Source organism: Aulonocara stuartgranti (genome assembly GCF_965226115.1).
Source record: "Aulonocara stuartgranti genome assembly, chromosome: 4".
Classification (NCBI taxonomy): Eukaryota; Metazoa; Chordata; class Actinopteri; order Cichliformes; family Cichlidae; genus Aulonocara; species Aulonocara stuartgranti.
The window spans coordinates 20174430-20194965 of record NC_138942.1 but is presented as its reverse complement, the minus strand read 5'-3'; the positions used below and the strand labels follow the sequence as shown (position 1 = coordinate 20194965).

General features: G+C 37.8%; 3 protein-coding genes across 3 annotated transcripts; all 3 read right to left on the bottom strand.

The window, feature by feature from the left end:
- Positions 1-342: 342 nt before the first annotated feature.
- On the bottom strand, positions 343-2914 carry antkmt (adenine nucleotide translocase lysine methyltransferase; the record flags this gene model as incomplete). Its single annotated transcript, XM_082531584.1, has 6 exons — positions 2821-2914; positions 1522-1685; positions 1329-1433; positions 1113-1253; positions 781-831; positions 343-582 (listed from the first exon to the last, which is right to left on the bottom strand). The coding sequence occupies exons 2-6, from the start codon at positions 1681-1683 to the stop codon at positions 343-345; spliced, it is 699 nt and encodes a 232-aa protein (XP_082387710.1). The 5' UTR covers positions 1684-1685; positions 2821-2914.
- Positions 2915-3206: 292 nt separating this feature from the next.
- On the bottom strand, positions 3207-8723 carry hirip3 (HIRA interacting protein 3). Its single transcript, XM_082530775.1, has 8 exons — positions 8573-8723; positions 7928-8048; positions 7028-7175; positions 6083-6436; positions 5573-5715; positions 5104-5251; positions 4017-4115; positions 3207-3633 (listed from the first exon to the last, which is right to left on the bottom strand). The coding sequence occupies exons 1-8, from the start codon at positions 8644-8646 to the stop codon at positions 3446-3448; spliced, it is 1275 nt and encodes a 424-aa protein (XP_082386901.1). The 5' UTR covers positions 8647-8723; the 3' UTR covers positions 3207-3445.
- Positions 8724-10060: 1337 nt separating this feature from the next.
- Positions 10061-20290, bottom strand: kctd13 (potassium channel tetramerization domain containing 13). The gene is made up of 7 exons (XM_082531730.1): positions 19751-20290; positions 18398-18658; positions 16283-16452; positions 16113-16202; positions 12163-12215; positions 11886-12081; positions 10061-11538 (listed from the first exon to the last, which is right to left on the bottom strand). The coding sequence occupies exons 2-7, from the start codon at positions 18633-18635 to the stop codon at positions 11290-11292; spliced, it is 996 nt and encodes a 331-aa protein (XP_082387856.1). The 5' UTR covers positions 18636-18658; positions 19751-20290; the 3' UTR covers positions 10061-11289.
- Positions 20291-20536: the final 246 nt, after the last annotated feature.

Here is a 20536-nt window from a genome sequence, read left to right as displayed (position 1 = left end):
CAATGCAAACTCCAGAGCAGATAAATATTTAAAAGTCTTCCCTTCTTAGATGACTAACTGACTAATAATTAGCCAGTCTGTCGCAGTGCTAACACAGAGACACAGGCAACCATTCACACTCACACTATGAATTAATTATATTACTTAGTTTTTATAAGTACACCATTATTCAAGCTCTCTGACAGGATTCTCTCTCTGTTTGTGAACACAGTCCCCGGGCCACAGAGGAGTAAAGCAACAGCAGCATGTGTGAAATATCCTGCTGCAGATGTTGGAAAAATCTGTCACATTTCAGTGAATGTGATTTATGTCATAAAAGCAGCAAATTAATAAAAGTCCATGTTACAATTGTAGGAGAGCAAAAAAATAAATAAAATAAAAAAATATAAAAGACTCTGTGGCTGTGAGGTTATTTTTGTTGACAGTGTGCTGTCTTTGTTCTTGCACGCTGTATGCCCAAGCTCTGTCCACGCCATGTCCCTCAATTATGCAAGGTTTCCAGTCAGGAAAGGGAAAACGGCCTGCCACCACTAAGGCATCATCAGGCAGCTCGGCCTCTAACTTCTCCTGCAACAACGAAAGCTGCAAACACAAGAGAAAAGCTAAAATTACGGCAATACTTAATAATAATGTTCATAAAAATTATCTAATGCCTGCCAATAATCCACTGTACCACATCTATTTTTATCCTATGTTGGATGAACCCAAAATATTTTTCATTCTTTATTTCCCCATTATAAACAGTTCATAGCTCATGTATATGTTCACAATATTACTCACCACACTAGGAGCCAAAAACACAGTGACATTCTTGCATTTTGTCAAGTCCACCTGTGATGAGATAAAACGAAGGATATAAATAAGCGAACAGCTTTAACAGTAATTTTGTTTCAAGCAAAATAAATCATTAAAAAAAACAAAGCATTTGGCTTTCCTGAAGCATTTAGTTACATAAGTATTAAATGTCACATTAATATGAGGATAAAAAAAAACCTTGGAAACGTTCATAAACATGCTTGGTTACTTACAAGAGACTTATTTATTTATTTTTTGTGAAGCAATTCTGCAAATTTGCATGCGAGCATCACTGATACCACACGCAAGTGACAAACCTTCCAGAGGTCTTCTCGTCGATACGATACTTTTCCATGATGCCCTGCTCTCCATGCATAAAATCGGGCCAGGCGAACAAGCCAGGGGTTGAGCTCATAACCGACAGCAGGAATGAAGCCATGCTGATGGGCTTCCAAGACCTTAGGAACACATCGAAGCCCTGTTATTTATCAGTGCAAGTAAAAAAGCAGCCCAAATATGTTGTTTATACTTACTATACGACCATCACCAGATCCTAAATCCACAAGACCTCCCTGTCGACCTCTGAGAAGGGTCATCACATTTTGTACTTGGGCTCTGCTGGCAGGAATGTAGGGAACCTGGGAGAAATTTCAAAGAGCTGAAGTAAAAATGAGTGATGCAAGAGCACTGCTATATAAAAAGTTATTTCAGACAACGTAGACAAACCTGTAGCTTCAAGGGGACTTTTCGGAAGCCAGGCTGGAGGATTCCTGCCCACATGGCATATACAGCAAGCCCAGTGCCAGCGGCTATCTGAGCAACACCCCATCCTCCAATGGGCCTGGACTTCAACTCAGCAATAACCTCATCTGGTGTGTCATCATCCATTCCTCCATGCAGGATTTACATAAACTCAATTAAAAGAACACACTAAAACTCGAAAGCACAACATTGTGAAATATTTCTTTTTGTTCTACCAAACAAATACTTTTTAAAATTATTAGTATTTTGCAATCAGAATTATAATCTGAATGTGCTGTTGTGCCAAACGCATTTTGCTTTTTCAAGGTGTGAACTATAAAATCTCTAAAGGCTCCTCTGTTAATGTGTTTGTTTTATGCTTATTTCATCATTTTTACTTGTGTTATTTCAGTTATTATATTATATGTAATATAGACTAGTGTAAGTTGACAGACAGAAAAAAAAAGGCAGGGGGGAAATAGGAGAAAATATAATAAAAGGACAGAGCTCAAATAGAAATGCACAATGTATTGCTTAGATGAGGATGCAATGACTCAGACAGAGTAGATGGTGTATGGATAAAGAAGAAAATCCCAGCAGCACATCAGTGGACATCATGCTAATTTAAACAAACAGAAGATAATCACCAAACAAACAATTATGATTCAGTGTACTACAAGTCTTAAATGTCTTGGGTGTCCTGCACCGAAGGTTTTCAGAAGGATTCGTTTGTTTTTATTTAGTATTTATTGTTTGAAAGCATTTCTCTCTTTTAAATTGTTATAATATGGCGGAAATCTGTCAGACGCAATGTTTAAACGTTCAGAATGGATATTACAATACAAACACACCACTTTGTGAAGGCAGTCATCCCAATGTTCCGTAAACACATGTACCGAAACCTCACAGTGTCACAGGAAAGTTTTTAAAGAGATTATTACATGTAGCTACATATTTATAAACCTTAAGTGCAAAGTTTTGCTAGGACTTAACAGTCGTACATTTACTGACTTATTTTACATAGATGGTTTAAATAAACAGTCACAGTGAAAATACCAAAAAATAAATACATTTTAGGTTATGCTGAGTTTTCGCAAACAGCTGTGATTTTATGCTGTCTGCAGCAGTCTTCGGTCAAATCCACGCCGTCTTTACAGTTTATCAGGTTACGCTGTCTGCTGGGAATAAATATTTATGTAGTATCGGAGGAAATCATTTTGCCGTGCTCCTATATATTCAAAACAGAAAAATCTCAACAATATTGCAATAATTAACGTGAAATACCTTCTTGACCTGTAGAAATGACAACGGTCAAATTACACCGTGGGACCAGTCCGTCTGCGAAATAGTCCGTATAGCGAAGAGTTTACGACAGTTCCGGTGCAGTTACGCTGATAGCTTCCACAGTAACATGTTAATTAAAACCTGTTGTTAATTAAATTACTGGAGTCATTCAAAACTCGTATAACTGCTCATGACTACAGAAGGATCTAGCACGGTTACAGAAGGTGAAAAGTTTACAAATTTATTTCTAAAATAAATTGTCAAATATTGCCTCATTTGAAAATCTCAATAACTTTGCCATCTTTTCTCTGGAATGACATCCCTTTCTTTTGTCTGTCTCACAAACAGTATTTCAGTCATAAAAGTAAATTACTACTCCACATGAATCCATTTTAATCATAGTATTTTTATTTGAAATACGATTTAACAAAGATATACAATGGCAGTTAACAAAATGGCATTCACAATATTTTAACACTCAAACACCATTAATATCCTTTTTGATCACTGTTATCGCCATATAAAAAAAAAAAAAACAGTTAGATTAATTTTGTTATGCTTAGTATCAAAACATTAAAAAACAAACAAACAAATCGAACACTTCCTGGGGGGGAAACCAGACTCATCAGTCACTGTCTGCGTCATCACTGATGATCCCCTGCAGGTTGGCCCATTCTGACATTTTCCTGCGACCTCTGTGGGTATTGTTTTCCTGATCACTGTCTGATTCTGAGTTTAGAGTGCGCTGATATTCAGAGGACGGACAGTCCTGTTGTTTCTGACTTGCTGAGGCTCCCCTGCGTGTAGGTCGACCTTGGAAGAAACCATATTAAAGGTTCTGAATCGCAACATAACTGACGCTACTGTCTACACCACTTCAGTATTCACCACAAGATGAGCATTGTGCATTTCTCCACATAAGCAGGTAATAAACCAAAGCTACAAGGTCTAGGATTCCCATCTAAAAACAAGGAAACGTAAAACTATTCAAGATATTTTTGCAGTTGTTTGCGTATCTGCTCAAAAAATATAGATTTAAATTGTTATTAAAATCATCATTAAATCAGATTAACAATAAGCATAAACAACAATGTCAATTTGTTTTGCGTTAGTTGCATCCTTTGAATCATGGTGTCTACAGCGCTGTATTTGAAACAACTCTGAAGGAGTCATAGTATGACAAGAGAGCTGGTTACCTTGTGTGGTAATGATGTTGTTGACATCAAGAGCAGCCAGTTCTTGAGCTCGCTCTCTCTTCATTCTGACCTTTTTACATTTCTGAATAGTTGGCTGACCTGTGTGGAAGACAATAAGCTTTAAGTCATCAAACTGCGTAATGAAAAAAATTAAAAATTCAAACTGTCAACAATTAATTTTCATGTTTGTTCAATACGGAAACAACTTGGCTACCATGTGATGACCCTGCTGTTGAGGGAAAAAGCCAATGTTGTGACATTTCCTTAAAGCCTCAAAGCCTACGCAAATGTAACCACATAGACTACAAAATAAAACCAGATAGTTTCTATCTGCAGAATCACATGGACTCTAAAAATGTTTTAGAGTTAGAGTATATAAAAAAAAAGAAGTTCTGTTAAGACGATTTGCCCATGTGGTTCAATTCAAAAATGAGGTTTAGTTTTTTTCAGTTTATGGACCAAACCTGGGAACTTTTTATATGTTTCTAGAGATAGGGTGTTAACTTTTAGTTTTTTGTTTTGGGGCTCCTCTATCAAGCTCGAAGAAACCCCTGGCAGTGTTTGGTCAGTGGCTAACTTTAAGTATCTATGTGTGCTGTGATTAACGATTGATCGCTGGCAACTATATTAGATAAAACGGCTCACTGACAAATCATCTAATTAGCTAATACACTCAATGCATTTAGGCATGTAGACATGGTCAGGAAGATCTGCTGAAGTTCAAACTGAGCATCAGAATAGGGAAGAAACATGATTTAAATGACTTGTTGTTGGTGTCAGGTGGGCTGGTCTAAGTATTTCAGAAGCTGCTGATCTACTGGGATTTTCCTTCACAACCATCCATAAGGTTTCCAGAGAATTATCCGTGAAAGAGAAAATATCTAGACAGGAAATTCTTTGGGCGAAGAGGACTTATTGATATCAGAGGTCAGAGGAGAATGGCCCGATTGTTTCAAGTTGATAGGAAAACAACGGTAACTCATGGTTTCACTCTTTAGGGTTGGGTAATTGCTAAAGAATCTAAATCTGCAAATAAGCCAGAATGCATTTCTTCATTTTTATTTGACAAAAAAGGGTTCCTACTCACCATGTACACCAAGCTCTTCAAGCTCCTTCTTCAGAACAGCCACCTGGGAGCGGATGGAGCGGCAGTCCTCCAGCAGTTTCTTGTAATTTCTCCTCACGCCGCAGAGGGCAATGTAACGTTTGAGCCTCGCCACTGATTTGTCATCAGACTGCAGGATGAAGCCGAGGAAAAACAAGGTGTGAAAAGAAAAAGATATTTTTAATAGATCTTCATTACAGCCTCACATTATATAGTTTTCAGGGTTATCTCTCTTTTAGTCTAGTTTTGCAGATTTGATTGAAAGCAGCTAAATAAACACAACTATAAAACTTTACTCAGTATTGTGTTTAATTAAAGGATCAGATACATCCAGAAACAAAATAATTCAGGTTCTCCTTTGAAGGATATGAAAGAATGCTTCTGTTGTGTGCACCACCAAGTACAATACAGATTAAATGTGTGTTAAAGTTTAGTTTTGTCTGACTCTCACCTTTGGTCTTCTGGTGCTCTCATCTTTCTTCACACTCTTCTTCATCTTCTTTTTATCAGTCTTATTTTCTTTTTCATCTTCCAAAGAAGGTAGTGATGAATCTGAGTCTGGGTCACTGGTTTTCTTTTCCACTTTTGTATCTTCTGCAACACATCAGTAAATCATAACTTAAGTGGACTAGTACTTGTATAATGCTTTTCTATACTAATTGAGCAGTCAAAGTGCTTTCTTACCACAAAGCTCACTCACCCAATCATAAACAGTCGCTTTTTTCCTGCCCCTAAGTGCTTTTAATCTAACGTTTACACACTCACACTCCAATAGATACACTTGGGACCACTCACGGTTCAGCATCTTGCACTGAACCCCACAATTCTGTACAAGCTGGGGAATGAACCACCATTTTTCCAATTAACAGACGATCCCAACTCAGAAACTCCACATATCAAGCAATTAAATATTGTGCCAACAAACGTAATAAATAATTTTTTTTTTTTTTTGCATGATCACCTTTTTCACTGTCAGAAGACTCGTCACTCTTAATTTTGTCACTCGTTTCTGACTTGCAGTCTCCAACTGATTCGTTTTCTGCATCACTCAGTGGCGTTTTCCTTCCTTCATCTTCACTGCTGGTTCTTGTCTCGACGTTCTTTCTCACCATTTTCTTTGGACTGTCACTGCAGTTGCTTTCCTCACTGAGTTCCTCATCAGAAGACTCGTCACTGTCAATTTGACGATTTTCATTTCTCTTTTGTTGTGATTTTTTCACCTCTGGCTCTTCACCATCAGCTTGAGATTTGGCATTTTCTTCATCATTGCTGCTTTCTTCACTTTCTGTTTTGTTGTCCTCTTGAGCCTCAGATTCTGTCATTATTAACCCACAAAAGGACATAATTGTATAATTTACAAAGAAAATATATTTGAATTGCAATCTTGAAATGGTCAAATACACTTGCCTTTACTTCTAATAGTAAGTAAAAATACTGCATAACCATACAAATCGCTTAAGGCTCTTAATTCATGTTGGCTTGCCCAGTTTTGGCCTCCTGCTGGGTTACAAGTTAGCTAACTTACAATATGACCAAAAAGGAAGTTGATGCTGAAGGCAGACAATTTCGAATGAGATAGAAGAGTCAGTAGCCTAGATCTTTACTGAACACAAGCAGAGGTCTGTGTACCCATTTATCAAAGGATCATTTCTGTTTCCATGTTACATCATTTGTGCCATCATTTTGAAATAAATTGTAAAACAGGGTATTACAAGCTGGCTGCAGGGTATCCTTTCTGCAGGTCTGTAATCAGAACGCACTCGCAAGGTTTGGGTGCTTTAGTTGGACCAAACTGCATGTTAAAAAGCTTCATTTGCTAAACGATGTGCACAAACTGTATATGTCTATAGGCTTTCATTTCCCAGTGTTGTCCTTAGTTAAAATGAATTAGACACTACTGACCTACCTGATGATGAGCTTGAATGATTATTTCGTGATTTCTTTGCCCTGGATTCATCTTCACTCTCACTCATGACCTCATCATTTCCATTTTCTCTCTTCCTTTTGTTCTGGGGCTTCTTAGTCTCTGAGTCACTTTCACTTTCATCATTATCCTATGAGGAAAATCAACAATTATAAAGATGATAACTATGGAACTAAAATGTAAATGTAAAAGACTGATAGACGATTATTTTATGTATTATATATATACATAAATTCTGATCTGCCACAAAATTAAAACAACCTGCAAAACAACAGATAAATCCCTCTCAGACTACCAACTATGAGACAGGACCTCTGTTACACAGGGCTATTCTGTTGCGTCTTGCACGTGGATGCTGGGATTGCTTTTGATCCTGTAGATTGCAGAAGTGATGCTCTCTGTATGGGCTTGTTTCAGTGCATATGGGTGCTTCCCAAAGGGTTGATTCTATTCTGGACGTCCGCTACATCGATGTGAACATGAAACGCGAGTCTGATTCTTCTGCCAAAGTGTGGGCAGGATCTTTTATATTTGCACACACATGATTTCATTTTGAATTTCACTGAATCCGTGTTTTTTGAATGTGGCACAGCTCAAAAATTAAGCAAATGCTTGATCATCTCTGCTTGATGGAATCAGGATATGAGGAGTTTGAAGGTAGCCAAGTTTGAGGGATTGTACTACTAGAGAAGGGCTCTGCAGTTGGAGAGAGCTGTTGCCATTGGGAGATGGAGTAATGTTTACATGAATGATAAATGTCAAAATAAAAGCCACATGAGGACCTAAGGTTTCTCAGCAGAAGTTTGCACTGTCTGTGAACGCTTTAATGATGTGGCTGATCAGTGTATATCATTATCTATACGGAAAAGCAAAAACAGGTACCTGCATTTTCATCAGTTCCTCTTGCACCACCTGTTTCATGAAAGTTTTTACTTCTGGACTTAATGAGTCACATTTGTTGTGTGCCTGATATCTCTTTTTTAAAATTCCCAAGGTCAGCGTGCTGGAATAAAACAGCAGAAAGATTACATCTGTGAGTGGCAGGAAGGCTCTCATTTACAGTAACTGTCACATTTGAGGTTTAGGCTTTTGAACACACTGAAAAATACATCTAAAAACGGGAACATCCTTCATAACAGCCTGGCACTAATCGATGCCTGCGAGAGAAGCTACTTGCACTTTTTGCAAAACTATAATATTTAGGTTTTAAAAACCCAAAATGTCACTGAAAGATCGATACGCTAGCATCAGAAAACGTCTCGAAGGAATGAAATCAATAATAAACAGAGAACTCGTTAATATAATACTTTTAAAATATGTCCCATCTTCTCAGTCGTAAATGGCACATTTGGGGTTGATTTTTACTTTTAGAACGGACAACATGCTGCTGGCTGGAGTATTCAAACAACTCAGCTACATTAACCGAATCGCATTGATTTCAGTTTAAGTAACCGAATGCTAACTAAAAACGTTAGGCCCATGTCGTTTATTGTTAGCACAAACACGTCTTTAATGCTTCCACTGTACCTTAGGTCTGCCTCGCCACGGAGTTGACCACACACGAACCTGCGGATACCTGCTGCCTCCTTCTCCGACACCATCCTAACACACGCTGGAAGATTCTTTTTGGCGGCGACTCCGGGACCTCCGCGCGTAATGGGAAGTGACGTCAGATACACCACGCCCCTTCAGTGTAGTAAACAATTGAGAGAACCACAAAAAAGTTTCGTACCAGTGTTGTGTTTTGTTAGTTTTATTTCTAAGTTTTATTTTTATATTTCATTTGGACTTTTTAAAAAAAATTCAGTTTATTTGCAGTTAGTTCCTGGAGTGTTTTTGCTCGTTTCAGTTTAGTTATTGTTTCGAAAATGTTTAGTTTTATATAGTTTTTATTAGTTTCTATGTTAGTTTTTGTCTCTAGTATTAGCTGTTTTAGGGCATAGGCTAGAGCAAAGTTTTAGTAAAATCACTACAGATATTACCACAGAAACAGAAATTTCTTAAATCAGCTGACCCCCAGTCTTGCAGCTATCCAGAGTCTCAGCATGTTCATCAAATCCTCAGATTTTACCAGATTAACAAATACTACAACTAATTAACTCCATTTTTAAATTAATTTTATTCTATTTAATTTTCCAGCATCATAAAACAGTTTGTTAGTTTTTAAAAAAACATTTATCCTTGTTTCCTATATGTGATGAATGTGCTGTAGTTCTATCTTAATGTAAGATAAAAAACAAAACAGCTGTAATAAGGCATACAATCCTTAGTTTGTTGACCATGGCAATATGAAATGTATATGTAACCAATTTTGTTGAATCATGTCTTTCAGTTTTTATTCAGTTAGTTTTCAGGTTTTTCTTTTTGTTAATTATCGTCTCTCTTTTCTTGTCTATGTGTGGAGCTGTTTGCATATTGTTGGGAAGGACAATACTAAATACTGGGGGCTGCTAATAGCTAATAAAATTTGTACTTTCCATTATAATTTCACTTTATTCTAATACCAAATATATCCCAAATACTTAGTAATAGAAGGCACTAGATAATAAGATAATTTTAATTTATAAAAGCAAATAATAATGAATTATCTAAAAGATTTCCCCCCCCTTTTTTCATTTTTTTCTCTTTATATGAGAGTTAACCGGAGCTGTTTCTGCATTGTTTTCAATACAGTAATGACCAGTCAGACTGTACTGGTGTTTTTAAAACTAGAAATAGAAAACCTTAGAGATGTTCCACAGATGTAGTAAAGGAGGACCTAAAGAGGGGACATTGTAACACTGGAAGTGAGCAGCCCAAAGAAGATGATGATCACCCACCCAATGAGGCCATTGCCCAAATGAGAGAAAGAGATTCACTCTGAAACTAATATGTTTGGCTTTTGCACATATGTTTAATTAAAGTCAGCATGGTAGTTTTTATGTAATATTACAGAAAGAACATGTTATAAGAAAGTCTGTTTTGTAAAGTATCTTAGAAATAAAAGGGGCAAAAAACCCAAAAAACAGTCCAAACTAGATTTCAGTCATTTATTGAAATATTTCCATGACAACTATTGGACGGAAATTACATTAGTGCATATTTCAAGATTATTTTATAAAAGATCTGAGTTACATATTGCTCTCATTCAGATTTTCCAGTATTCAGAGTGATTAGGGTTACACACTAGTGAAGATTAGAAAGACAATCCTCTCCCTGAGAGAACAAAAAATACAACCCAGTACACACACCACTTTTGTCATCACTATATGGCCAAAGAAAAACAACATAAAAGAAACAAAAAAAACCCAAAATTCTGTAGTTTAGTTTAAGACAGAAGAAGTGAAAGTCTTATGGCTCAGAACAAAATGCAAAATCCAAGAAATGGTTTCGGTTCCTCTTGAAAACTTAAACTGAAATGTAAGCTTACAATTTATTCATTTACAGGAGTAAATTCAAATTTTGAGTGCAGAGAGAGTGCAACGTACCTTTTCTGAAATTAAAACTCGTTTGAGCACGAGTGAACACAAAGACTCAATACAAAAGTTAAATACCAAATAATAAATTAGGTTCATAAATTAATAAAAAAACATCTTGAAGCAACAGCTGTAATAACATAAATAAAGAAAACTGAGCTTCTCATCATCTACAAGCCTCCCCCCCACACCAAAAAAAAAAAAAAAAAAAAGGCTACTGTGTCTTATTCCAGTGTTGCAATATCTAGGCTCAACTTCACCGTCCTCTGTCCATCAATGTTCGGCAGCATCTCACTCCAGAGGAGAAAGGGGAATAAAGTTTCACAGCCTGCATAAACTGACACAGTGTTTCCTACAAGTCACACACAGAAAAGGCTGCCTGTGCATGTCATTAAAACCCACATGGACATTAGGTTGTCTGCTCTAAGATAAAGATGGGAGGACATTGGGTTTTGAGGACTATTCAGTAGCTTGCAGGAGGTTCATTAACCTCTGAAAAGTAATGTCTACGCCAGTATCAGTACCAGTATTTCCCATCGAAAGACTGTACACACGTTGTTTTCATGTAAACAAATGCATTTTCCTTTCCACGCACACTCAGACCTAAATTTACAAATCAGTCATCAGCCAACATTTCTGAAAAGTCTGAGGACATTTAATGAAATTACGTACCAAACTATTGCTGTCATCGAAGACGTGTTTTTCATTCCCTTAACATTCAAAAAACAAACAAACAAAAAAAATCCCAACAAAGTTTAAGTCCCTTTCTCCTGCTTTGTTTTGACATTTTTAGTCCTTATACACAGTTTGCTGACCGTGGCCTCTTTCATCATGCATTATGTGTCTCCGTACGTGGATCCGTCGTACTCGTCTATCCCCTCCCACGGCACCCTCTTCCTCTGACTGACCAGCTCCCAGCGATGAACCGGAGCCTCTTGAATCTAAAAGGTGCAAGCCTCCTGGTCCAGATCCTCTGTTGTTCTCATAGATGAGGATATTGAGGGTTTCTTCAAATATTCGGGCTTCGGGAAACTCAACCTAGAAGCACAGGTGTTTGGGAAAGGTCACTGAATATTTATTTGCTCTGTACAGCAACCTGAAAATGTGCTTATTTGTAATAAGCATATGTTCAGGGCATAAGCCCAATATAAGGTGTTGGTACAGGAATAAGTTTAAAAAACATAATTGCATATCACTGTCATCCAACCACATGCTTCCTGCCTCTTAACGTAGAAAGCTCAATAACTGACTCCAGTGGGAGGGTTTTCTCTTCTTTGGATTTACTGTAGGTTAATTAAAAGGCTGCCATCATTACCAGACAGCAAGTAAGTGTATTTCTCAAAAATGTTGATCAAATGCTTTAATATTTATTAAACAATGCTTACTTTGGTCTGCTTCTTCTCTGTAGCATAGACAATGGAAGTGCAGCACACTTCAGCAATCTTGCGGCCTTCGCCATAAAAAGACCAGCAGCAGATCTCATCCCCCAGCACGTCTTTGACAAACAGGACGCGGCCATTAAATCGCAGCACGAGTTTGTCGAACAGTTCAATGTTCTTCAGCAGGTTATCGTCAGAGTTGCTGGACACAACAGAGCAAGAAAAAGTAAGCATCTATGAACTTTGTGGCTTCATTATCATTTTAAAAATCCAAAGATCTTACCTGGTGTATGAGTATTTGTTGTTTCCTCTGTTGTTCTGCAACTTTACTACTGGCTAAAAGAGCAAGAAAGAGCAATATTATATTAATAAGAGGGTACGTTTAATACAACCTAAAACGAGACAAACACTTAAACTGTCTCTTTCTAGTTAACAGTAAGTGAGGAGCCTTAAACCAAAGGGGTCATTTCAGTAGAAAACACACTGCTGGTGAACAACACAATAACAACAAAAATATAAGTGCAAGCATCTAGTGCAGGGGTCAGCAACATCTAAAATGAAGATAACACTGTATATATTGTTTTTACCTTTATGCTTTGTGTGAACAACTAAGGTGTGTTGCTTATGAAATCCATGAAGTGCTACAGAGAAAATTACATTTTATTTATGTAATTAACACATTTTGAACTCTTAAAGAAATATAACAAAAGGAAAGACACCCAGCTGAACTAAAATGATCCATGTAGCAAACAAAAACTGTTGTGAGCCGCCCCCCTTATATCACCTTTGGGCTTTTGGAGCCTTGACCTGACTTTTAAAAAAAATAATTGGAAAAAAAGCACTATGCTGCTGAAAAATGAAAAATACTGCCTAAATATGTATTTTGCCAGGTTAATGTGTGTGGCCGGGTGCGGTCTGCAGCACTGCTGCAGGGGCGGCGGATGCACCTGAGTGGCACCCGCAATCACGCCTCGCCGCCTTAACGTCTGTGTTATCTATGCTGTTGTTGGTATATGTCGGGCTGTGAGCTGAAAAGCTACAGCCGGCTGTGTGCGTACAGCAACCGTTTTGCAAAAAGTGGTCAATAAAGAGATGCTGAAAAGCGTGTTCATGCAAACATCGTCGGGTCTGCCGTGATATGTTTACAATGGGACTTCTGCTCCTGAACCTCTGCACACAGCGTATGCAAATCGGGGCTGTACTTTCAGCTTTACGCAGGACTGTAAGCTGCCATCTGTGAGGCGTGAGCGGTGTTTGTTTTTAACATAGTTCACGGTGGAGAATAGCTGCTGACAATGTGGATCTGAAGATCGATAACTGGCCTACCTGGGGTTGAAAGTCTCGATAAATGCACGGCGTTTCTGCGGGTATACCGGCTTCCGCGAGTGTGACGCTTATTTTGAGCAATGAAAAAAATAATAAAATTTTATTTTATTTTTATATTTCAATGTCACAATAATCTTCCAATTTAGAACTACAAGTAAAAAAAAAAAAAAACTAACATAAATAGAATACACTTCAAATTTATTTCCCCAAACCACCCGGAGCCGCACTATAAGGACTAAAGAGCCGCATGCGGCTCCGGAGCCGCAGGTTGCCGACCCCTGATCTAGTGCTACACGATCAATTTCCTACAAACGTATTGTGAAAGTTTCTGGACACAGAAAAGCTTAAGGGCTTTTATTTTGAAACTCACAAAGGAAATGCTGAGTTTCTATTGACAAGGTAATGCTGTAATTTGTGAAATGGGAACCACACTCTTTACACAGATGTTTTAAGAAAAACAGGTCCGTCTGTAATATAAGAGTGCTTCAGATAAAGCCCTGCTACCTTCTTTAGTTGAGAAAAATAAAAGCTCTTTTTTCAAGTACCAGCAGTGTCTGCTGGAGCCTGTAACAATCTCAGCTTTTTTTCTTATTCACCAAAGTAATACAATACTATACTGGGCCCCACCTCTTGATTTTCTTCTGAAATATTTTCTCTCCTAGATAATCCACAATCAACAGTCTGTTGTATTGTTGAAAAGTGGAAGCATTTAGAAACCACAGCAGCTCAGCCATGAAGTGTTAGACCACGTAAAGTTTCAGAGCGGAGGTTGCCGAATGCTAAGGTGTATAGTGAGTAAAAACCGGAGAGCTCAAAACCTCCTCTGGGATTAACATCAGCACAAAAACTGTGCCAACCTGTGTCTGGAGCTTCATAGCATGGGTTTCCAGGGGCGTGCAGCTCCTGTAGGTTTAATGTAGCACAGTGCTTACAACTTATACTTACAAGCATTTTAAGCTTGAATATAATTACTGTTGTGTTTTGTTTTTTTGATCAATATTTTTCTCTTGTGCATCTTTTTCCATCTCCTGGCAGGGCTCTAGAGTGTGACTAATTTGGTCACAAATGCAACCACATTTTTCAATGGTGCAACTAAAAAAAAAAAAAATCTTTGGTCGCACCAGTACGACTCTCCGTGTGGTCATCAACAGACACACATTATGCCCCTATTGGACTAAACCAATCCAGAATCAGAGATAGTAAGGGGCGGAACCTCTCTGATTGGCCGTGGTCCAGTTGAAAGTGCAGTTGGAAGAGGGAGGTGAGTAGCTTGAATAAAGCGATATTGATTCATTAAATCCTGAATCGACTTTTAAATATAACTGTGTTTTGCCAGAAATGCCAGATTCTCAGATTAAAGCTCACAAAACTATTTCAACAACCACCAAACAGTAGATGAAAGCAGGTACACGGATTCCACACAAAGACGTAAACACAGAGCGGACCCGACGCATCAGAATCAGTTTTCTCTTTCTCACCCGCACGTAGACGGACACGCTGTCAGAGCTCAGCGATTCTGATGCGTCGGGTCCGCTCTGTGTTTACGTCTTTTTGCGCTGATTCTGAGCTGCAGGTTTTGTCTCCCTCCAACCAAAATTCACCGAGCCAGCAGCAAAAGAAGCAGCAAACTACGCTTCACATTTGATAAATGTCGTCATGAATTCCCTCTGACTTTTGCCGTTTTGCTTCCACCACGATAAAAATCACACTTCATGCACAGCTCTCTCTCTCTGTGTACTTCAAGAACAGTTTCCCGTCTCAAATCTCTGTTTTCTGCATTATTCATTGGCTTATTACCCACCAGTCTACCATTTTTTTTTTTTTTTTTTAAAAAAAAACAGCGGCCACTGTCTTTTTCTTTTCTTTTTTTTTTTTTACTTAAATGACCTCGGACAAGAAAGCTGCTGTTCAATACTGAAGAAACTTTTTAAAATTATGCAAAATTGCAGAATATTTTGAAGGTTATCTGCTATAAAAAGCCAGGCCAGAAAAATCTCCTTCATGTTTTTCTGTGTTTTATTCTCAGTTACTTTGACACAAAGGCTTCAGCTGTGATGTTCACAATTCTGATGAAGTCTCACATCTATCAGTACTGATAAATGATCAGAATTATAATATTTCTGACGTCTGAGGCAAAATTGAATCAAATCAGGACTTTGAGAACCGGAATCGAATGGATTACAGAAATCAGTGATGATACCCAGCCCTAGTGAGTAGCCTAAACCCGACAGAAGTGGATGTAGCTGTGGGTAATAAGAAAAGTTGAAAAGAACTATTGATAACTTTTTTGTTAAGTTAAGGCTTGATCAGTCTGAAATTCACAGCCAGTGCTCTGACACAGAGCCATCAATCTTTGAACGTTGAAAAAGCACAGTGTATCCAGAAAACACATTATGTGCTGCAATAAATGCACTGCCCAAATGTTCCCTCTCCTCACTGCCTTTCAGCAGCAGGCAGCAGCAAACAGGTCGTCAGAGGAGGCCGATGTGATGATTAAGTTTAACATTTTCTACAATATTGCCAAAACACTTTAAGCACAAGATTGTGAGTTAATCATTTACAAATGAATATTGTCTGTATGGACTGCAATTTCCCCCCCAAAAAAGTGCACATGTAAAACTGCGGTGTTAAGTGATGCAGTTGAAAAATTTGAGTGCGCCTAACCTAACCGTGCGCCCATGGCAAACAGTTAGTCTAGAGCCCTGTCCTGGGTAACAGTAACAGCATCAGTCACTAATATTAGGCATTTAAGAAATGTTTAAGAAAATGACTGATTCCAAAACATTAAATACTACATAACTATCTGCCAGCACTCAGCATCTCCAAATTGCATTCACAAACAGCTAGACAGTCATTACATATGCATCCAGCTTAGGGGCCAATTGATGAAGCTTGAATTAAATTTACCTTTCTACATGTAGCAATCATCCTCTGTTCTTCTTTGGCTGAGGTGATCATGGGTATGCGGCATACACTTTCAAAGACATCCTTTTGTTTCTGGAAGTAAAGAAAACATGTCAAAATTTGTACATGTTTCATTTTATTAAAGTCCACAAAAAAGATATCCACGTGTTTACCTGCATGACACCGAGGCAGTGTTGGACGAGTCCCTGGACCCGGTAGTACTGGGCCTCTTTTAGAACTTCATCTAGTTCTCTGTTGTCCTCCGGAAGTGGTACTGAGCCATCTCGAAGGAAGTTCAGAACCAGCTCAAAATGTCGACCAGATCTATCCAAAACTACCCACCCTGGAGCAAAACGGAGAGTAATTTCAGGAATTTTAATTCAGGTTATTATGCTTATATTATATTTACTGAGGTAGTCAAGAGGTCCCTTTAATGTGTTAGCATAACAGCTAACAAAGAGGATACAACATAATTCAATATTTACCAGCTTTGCTTTCAGAGTCAACGTTATTTTGGTGGGACTTTTAAAACAGTAGTATGGTTAATAAGGCATACTCTTGGGACTCTGACACATACAAAAATGTTTTAAAAATAAAACAAAACAAAACAAATATTCAGAATTCAGTGTTGGGTTTATATTAAATGACTACTGGAGTTAATTAAGACAAATGCGTTGCAAATGCGTACAATATGATGTACAATATGATGTACAAGCAATGATTTGTACATATTTGTTGCACCCATGCGCGCGCTTTTTCTCCCAGTATTCTGTGGGAGGGGCAAAAATTCCTGTTCTGATGTTGAAAGTTGCCAACCTCTGCACTAGGTGATCAAAACTGTAGAAGCAGCCATTCTTGTGAATTGTGGACAACCTCGTAGATGGAAAGATAGATGGATAGATATAGAAAGAGAGTATAGACATATACAAAAGACTATCTCAGTAATAAATGGCCTTTTTTGGAATTTTGCAAATTTGCACATGATGTGAGTGATCGTTCATTTATTCATTATTTTGTTTTGGTTGTTATAAATGCTTACAAGATGAAAAGAACGACAACATGTGAACGCTGCAGAAGTGTAAACAACTTAAAGAAAATAAAACCTGACAGCTGTATTTACCAATAAGTGATGGATATGAGGTTAACCCATCAGTATTGTAAGGATTTTGGCTGAATTGGTGCAAAACTGAATGACTTCCAAAGTGTAAGACTTTCTGTTCAAGCCCATTTTTTTTAGGTCTCCTCACGTAAAATAAACCCTACACCTTCTATACAGTGCAAGTCTTGGTGACAGGATACTGCAACAGCCGTTTGACACAACTTCCGTTTTAGATTCTGCTTAGAGAATACACAGTAACTGAGAGTTATCATTAAATTCTGGAAATAAGTATAAGGGATGGGTATCGAAACCCGGTTCTTGTTGGCATTTTTGCAAACGATTCCCTTATTGATTCCAGTCGCCCCGAATGACGTCACCACGTTGCGGAGCTTCATTTACCTGGCAGGAAACGTGGCGCCTAAGCGGCTCAAAAGTTTGGTTATACTTTACTGGAACGGATGACAACAGGGCAACACGCAATACTTGCAAAGTAGAGATTTCATTTAAGGGAGGAAACACTATGAATATGCAAAAGCATTTTCTCACAAAACACACGATAACCTTAAATGAATGTCGTGTTTTTAATTCCGCTCCGGACTCGTGAATCTCAACCCAGCAGCAGCGGTAACGTTTGCACGTCCTCTCCCGTTAATGCAGCAGGTAAATGATCAACTAACAGTGCATATTATGTTAGCGCAATCTGGACATTACTGGATATTCTTGTGTAATTGCTACAGAATAATTTATGGTATACTTTGTTATTGCTACAGAAGAATATTTATTTTATTATTTTACATTTACATTTTTTTTCTGGGGAACCTGTGACACCCCATTGAAGAGCTGTAGGCTGTGGATCTCTTAAGATCTCACTGTTGGGTTTGTAAGGCCATGTTACTCCTAAATTTCTATCTTCTTCAAAAAGAAGTTATGAAACAAAGTTCTAAGCTAATCGACCTTAGTGTTCTCCTTTTTTTTAAAAAATAAGAATCAATAAGAGAATCGATAAAGAATCAAACTGTTAAACAGAATCGAAAACTGAATCGTAATCGTGAAAATCTTATCTATTCACATCCCTAAGTATAACTGCATAAAACCTTGCCTCAAACTCTCAACATCATGTTAAAACTCCTGATATCAACAACACAGTCTTCAAAATCTTAGTGCTCACCAAAGAGATACATCCACCCACCTTCTGAGTCTATGGTAACATCAGTTTCTCCATTGCACATGCTCCGCAGCAGGCTGTCTTCCTTGCTTAATGTCTGGATGGTTGTATAATGCAATGAGCCACCAACATTTAACTTGATGTACTTGCTCCCCAGCAGACCCTGGTTCCTGTGCTCATCTGTGTGAAGGCAGGCAGGCTGGGAAACAGCGGACTGGGCAGAGTCGGCAGCATGACTGCCGACTGAAGCCTCAGCAGACATGGGGTTGAAGGGTCACTTTCTGACTGAAATACACAAGAGTCTTATATTATTTATGCCACTGCTGATAATTATCCTATTTCAGCTGCTTCTTAACTGAGAGTAACATAATAGCTCTTAGACTTTAGGAGAATAGCTTTGTATCTGAGCTACTTTCTGCTTTCTTTCTTCTTTCTGCTCTGTAGCTGATGTTATGATTATCTGTGTCTATAGAAGCCACATATAATGACGAATATAAAAAAAATTCAAGTCAGAACAAAGTGCACTGGGAAATGGAGTAAGTGCTCATGAGGGTGTGAGCATAAGTAAAATAGATAGACCTATTAACTTAACAGGGTTATTATAGTTTTATATTTTCAAATTACTTTTCATTTAGTTTTAATCTTCGAAAAAATTGTATTAGTCTCTGTTTGACATCTTTTTAAGTAATATTGTATTTAGAGTAAATGCCAGATGCAACATTTAAGAAAATAAAAATATTAGAATAAAAACACATTGTTTTTTTCAAAGCAGTGTGGGTGAAAGTAGTGTTTTTTGTTCGCTTGTTTTTTAATCTTTTTTTTTTTTTTTTTTTTTTTTTTTTAAATCTACTTAACTAAAATATTCCTTTCCTCATATCTAGTTTTAGTGAACTATAATAACCTTAATCATTAATCACGGTGGGGAATTTAAAAAGAGTTTCAGCTGATCTTTGTGTTACTATGACATTAATACACCGTGTGGGTGTTTAGATTTCTTTTTTTCTTTTTTTTTTTTAAAAAGGGCCAAATTACAACTGTCACCAAACCTCTAAACCTGTACTAAAATCACATCATTTTCTCAGCCACATCCACTTTGTTTATTGTAATGATTGATTTTGAACATCTATCAGGACAAAACATTAGGATTAAATGACCATTTTTTTCCCCAAACAGCAAACTGATTCAGACTAGCCCTTTTTACATAAAGCCCTGAGGCGTTACTGACAGCCATTGATTAGACAACATAAACACTTTCAGTCACATGAGGCACCTCAAATGACACCCCTGACTGACGTCTACTGTAATATGACAGCTGCTGACATATCGGACTATTAAACTGAAATTACACTGAGCTAGCTCATAATAAACTGTACTTACCACACTGAACATCCAAAGGTGTTAAGAGAGTGAACCTATCTAAGCTAACAAAACTAAAAATATAGCTTTAATTAGCCAGCAATCGTTAATCAACTAGCTAGCTTCTGTAAAGAGGCCAGGTGAATTTACGGCGCAGCTAACATCTGACGCCTCATTTTAATCGCACAGCTAAAGGAACGAGGCTAACAGCAGCTAGTCTACTCCGTCACGCTTTAAGCTACTAATGCTCATTTGCTCTGTACCGCTTAGTGACCAAGAACGCGAATTCCACATCCACTCCAATTTCACTGTTGGGCACAAAACTGCAGCTAGTATGATAAGCTAAATAGGTCAGTCGGAAGCGAAACTAGACATCTTCTTCCGCTATTTTCTTCTTCTACTTTTAACCGATCTTTGAATCGAATGACTGCCACCTATCGAGCAAGTGGTTAGTGCTTACACTAACTTGTTGTAATAGACTACCACACATTCATATTATTCTCTTTTTAACAGAACAACAGAATTTCTCTAAAAATATATTGAAATTACTATTTCTTTCGGGACCGGTGAGCGTCTCTGTTATAGCTGAGCCTTAGGCCGTGTATACACTGCCATCTACTGGTCACAGTGAGGAACTGCAACAATACAATATCCGTTCTGTTGTTTGCTCTTCGATGAGTTTTGAACAAAGACATGGTAGTGGGTTTAGGTTAATAAAAGTGATTCTAAACTGCCTGTAAGTGTTTGGTTAGTGGATGGAATGATTGTTTTAAAGATGTCTGTATTAATCTCTTTAACCTGGGCCAG

Bases quoted from the DNA above. Each gene is read 5' to 3' on its own strand.
- kctd13 (XM_082531730.1), bottom strand. From the start codon at position 18,635: ATGTCTGCTGAGGCTTCAGTCGGCAGTCATGCTGCCGACTCTGCCCAG. The intron at 16,453-18,397 runs GTGGGTGGATGT...GTTTTGCTCCAG, and splicing joins TGTTACCATAGACTCAGAAG to GGTGGGTAGTTTTGGATAGA. The intron at 12,082-12,162 runs GTAAGATCTTTG...TGTTGTGTCCAG, and splicing joins AACAAATACTCATACACCAG to CAACTCTGACGATAACCTGC.
- hirip3 (XM_082530775.1), bottom strand. From the start codon at position 8,646: ATGGTGTCGGAGAAGGAGGCAGCAGGTATCCGCAGGTTCGTGTGTGGT. The intron at 5,716-6,082 runs GTGATCATGCAA...GATGTGTTGCAG, and splicing joins GTCTTCTGACAGTGAAAAAG to AAGATACAAAAGTGGAAAAG. The intron at 5,252-5,572 runs GTGAGAGTCAGA...TTCATCCTGCAG, and splicing joins AGAGCACCAGAAGACCAAAG to TCTGATGACAAATCAGTGGC.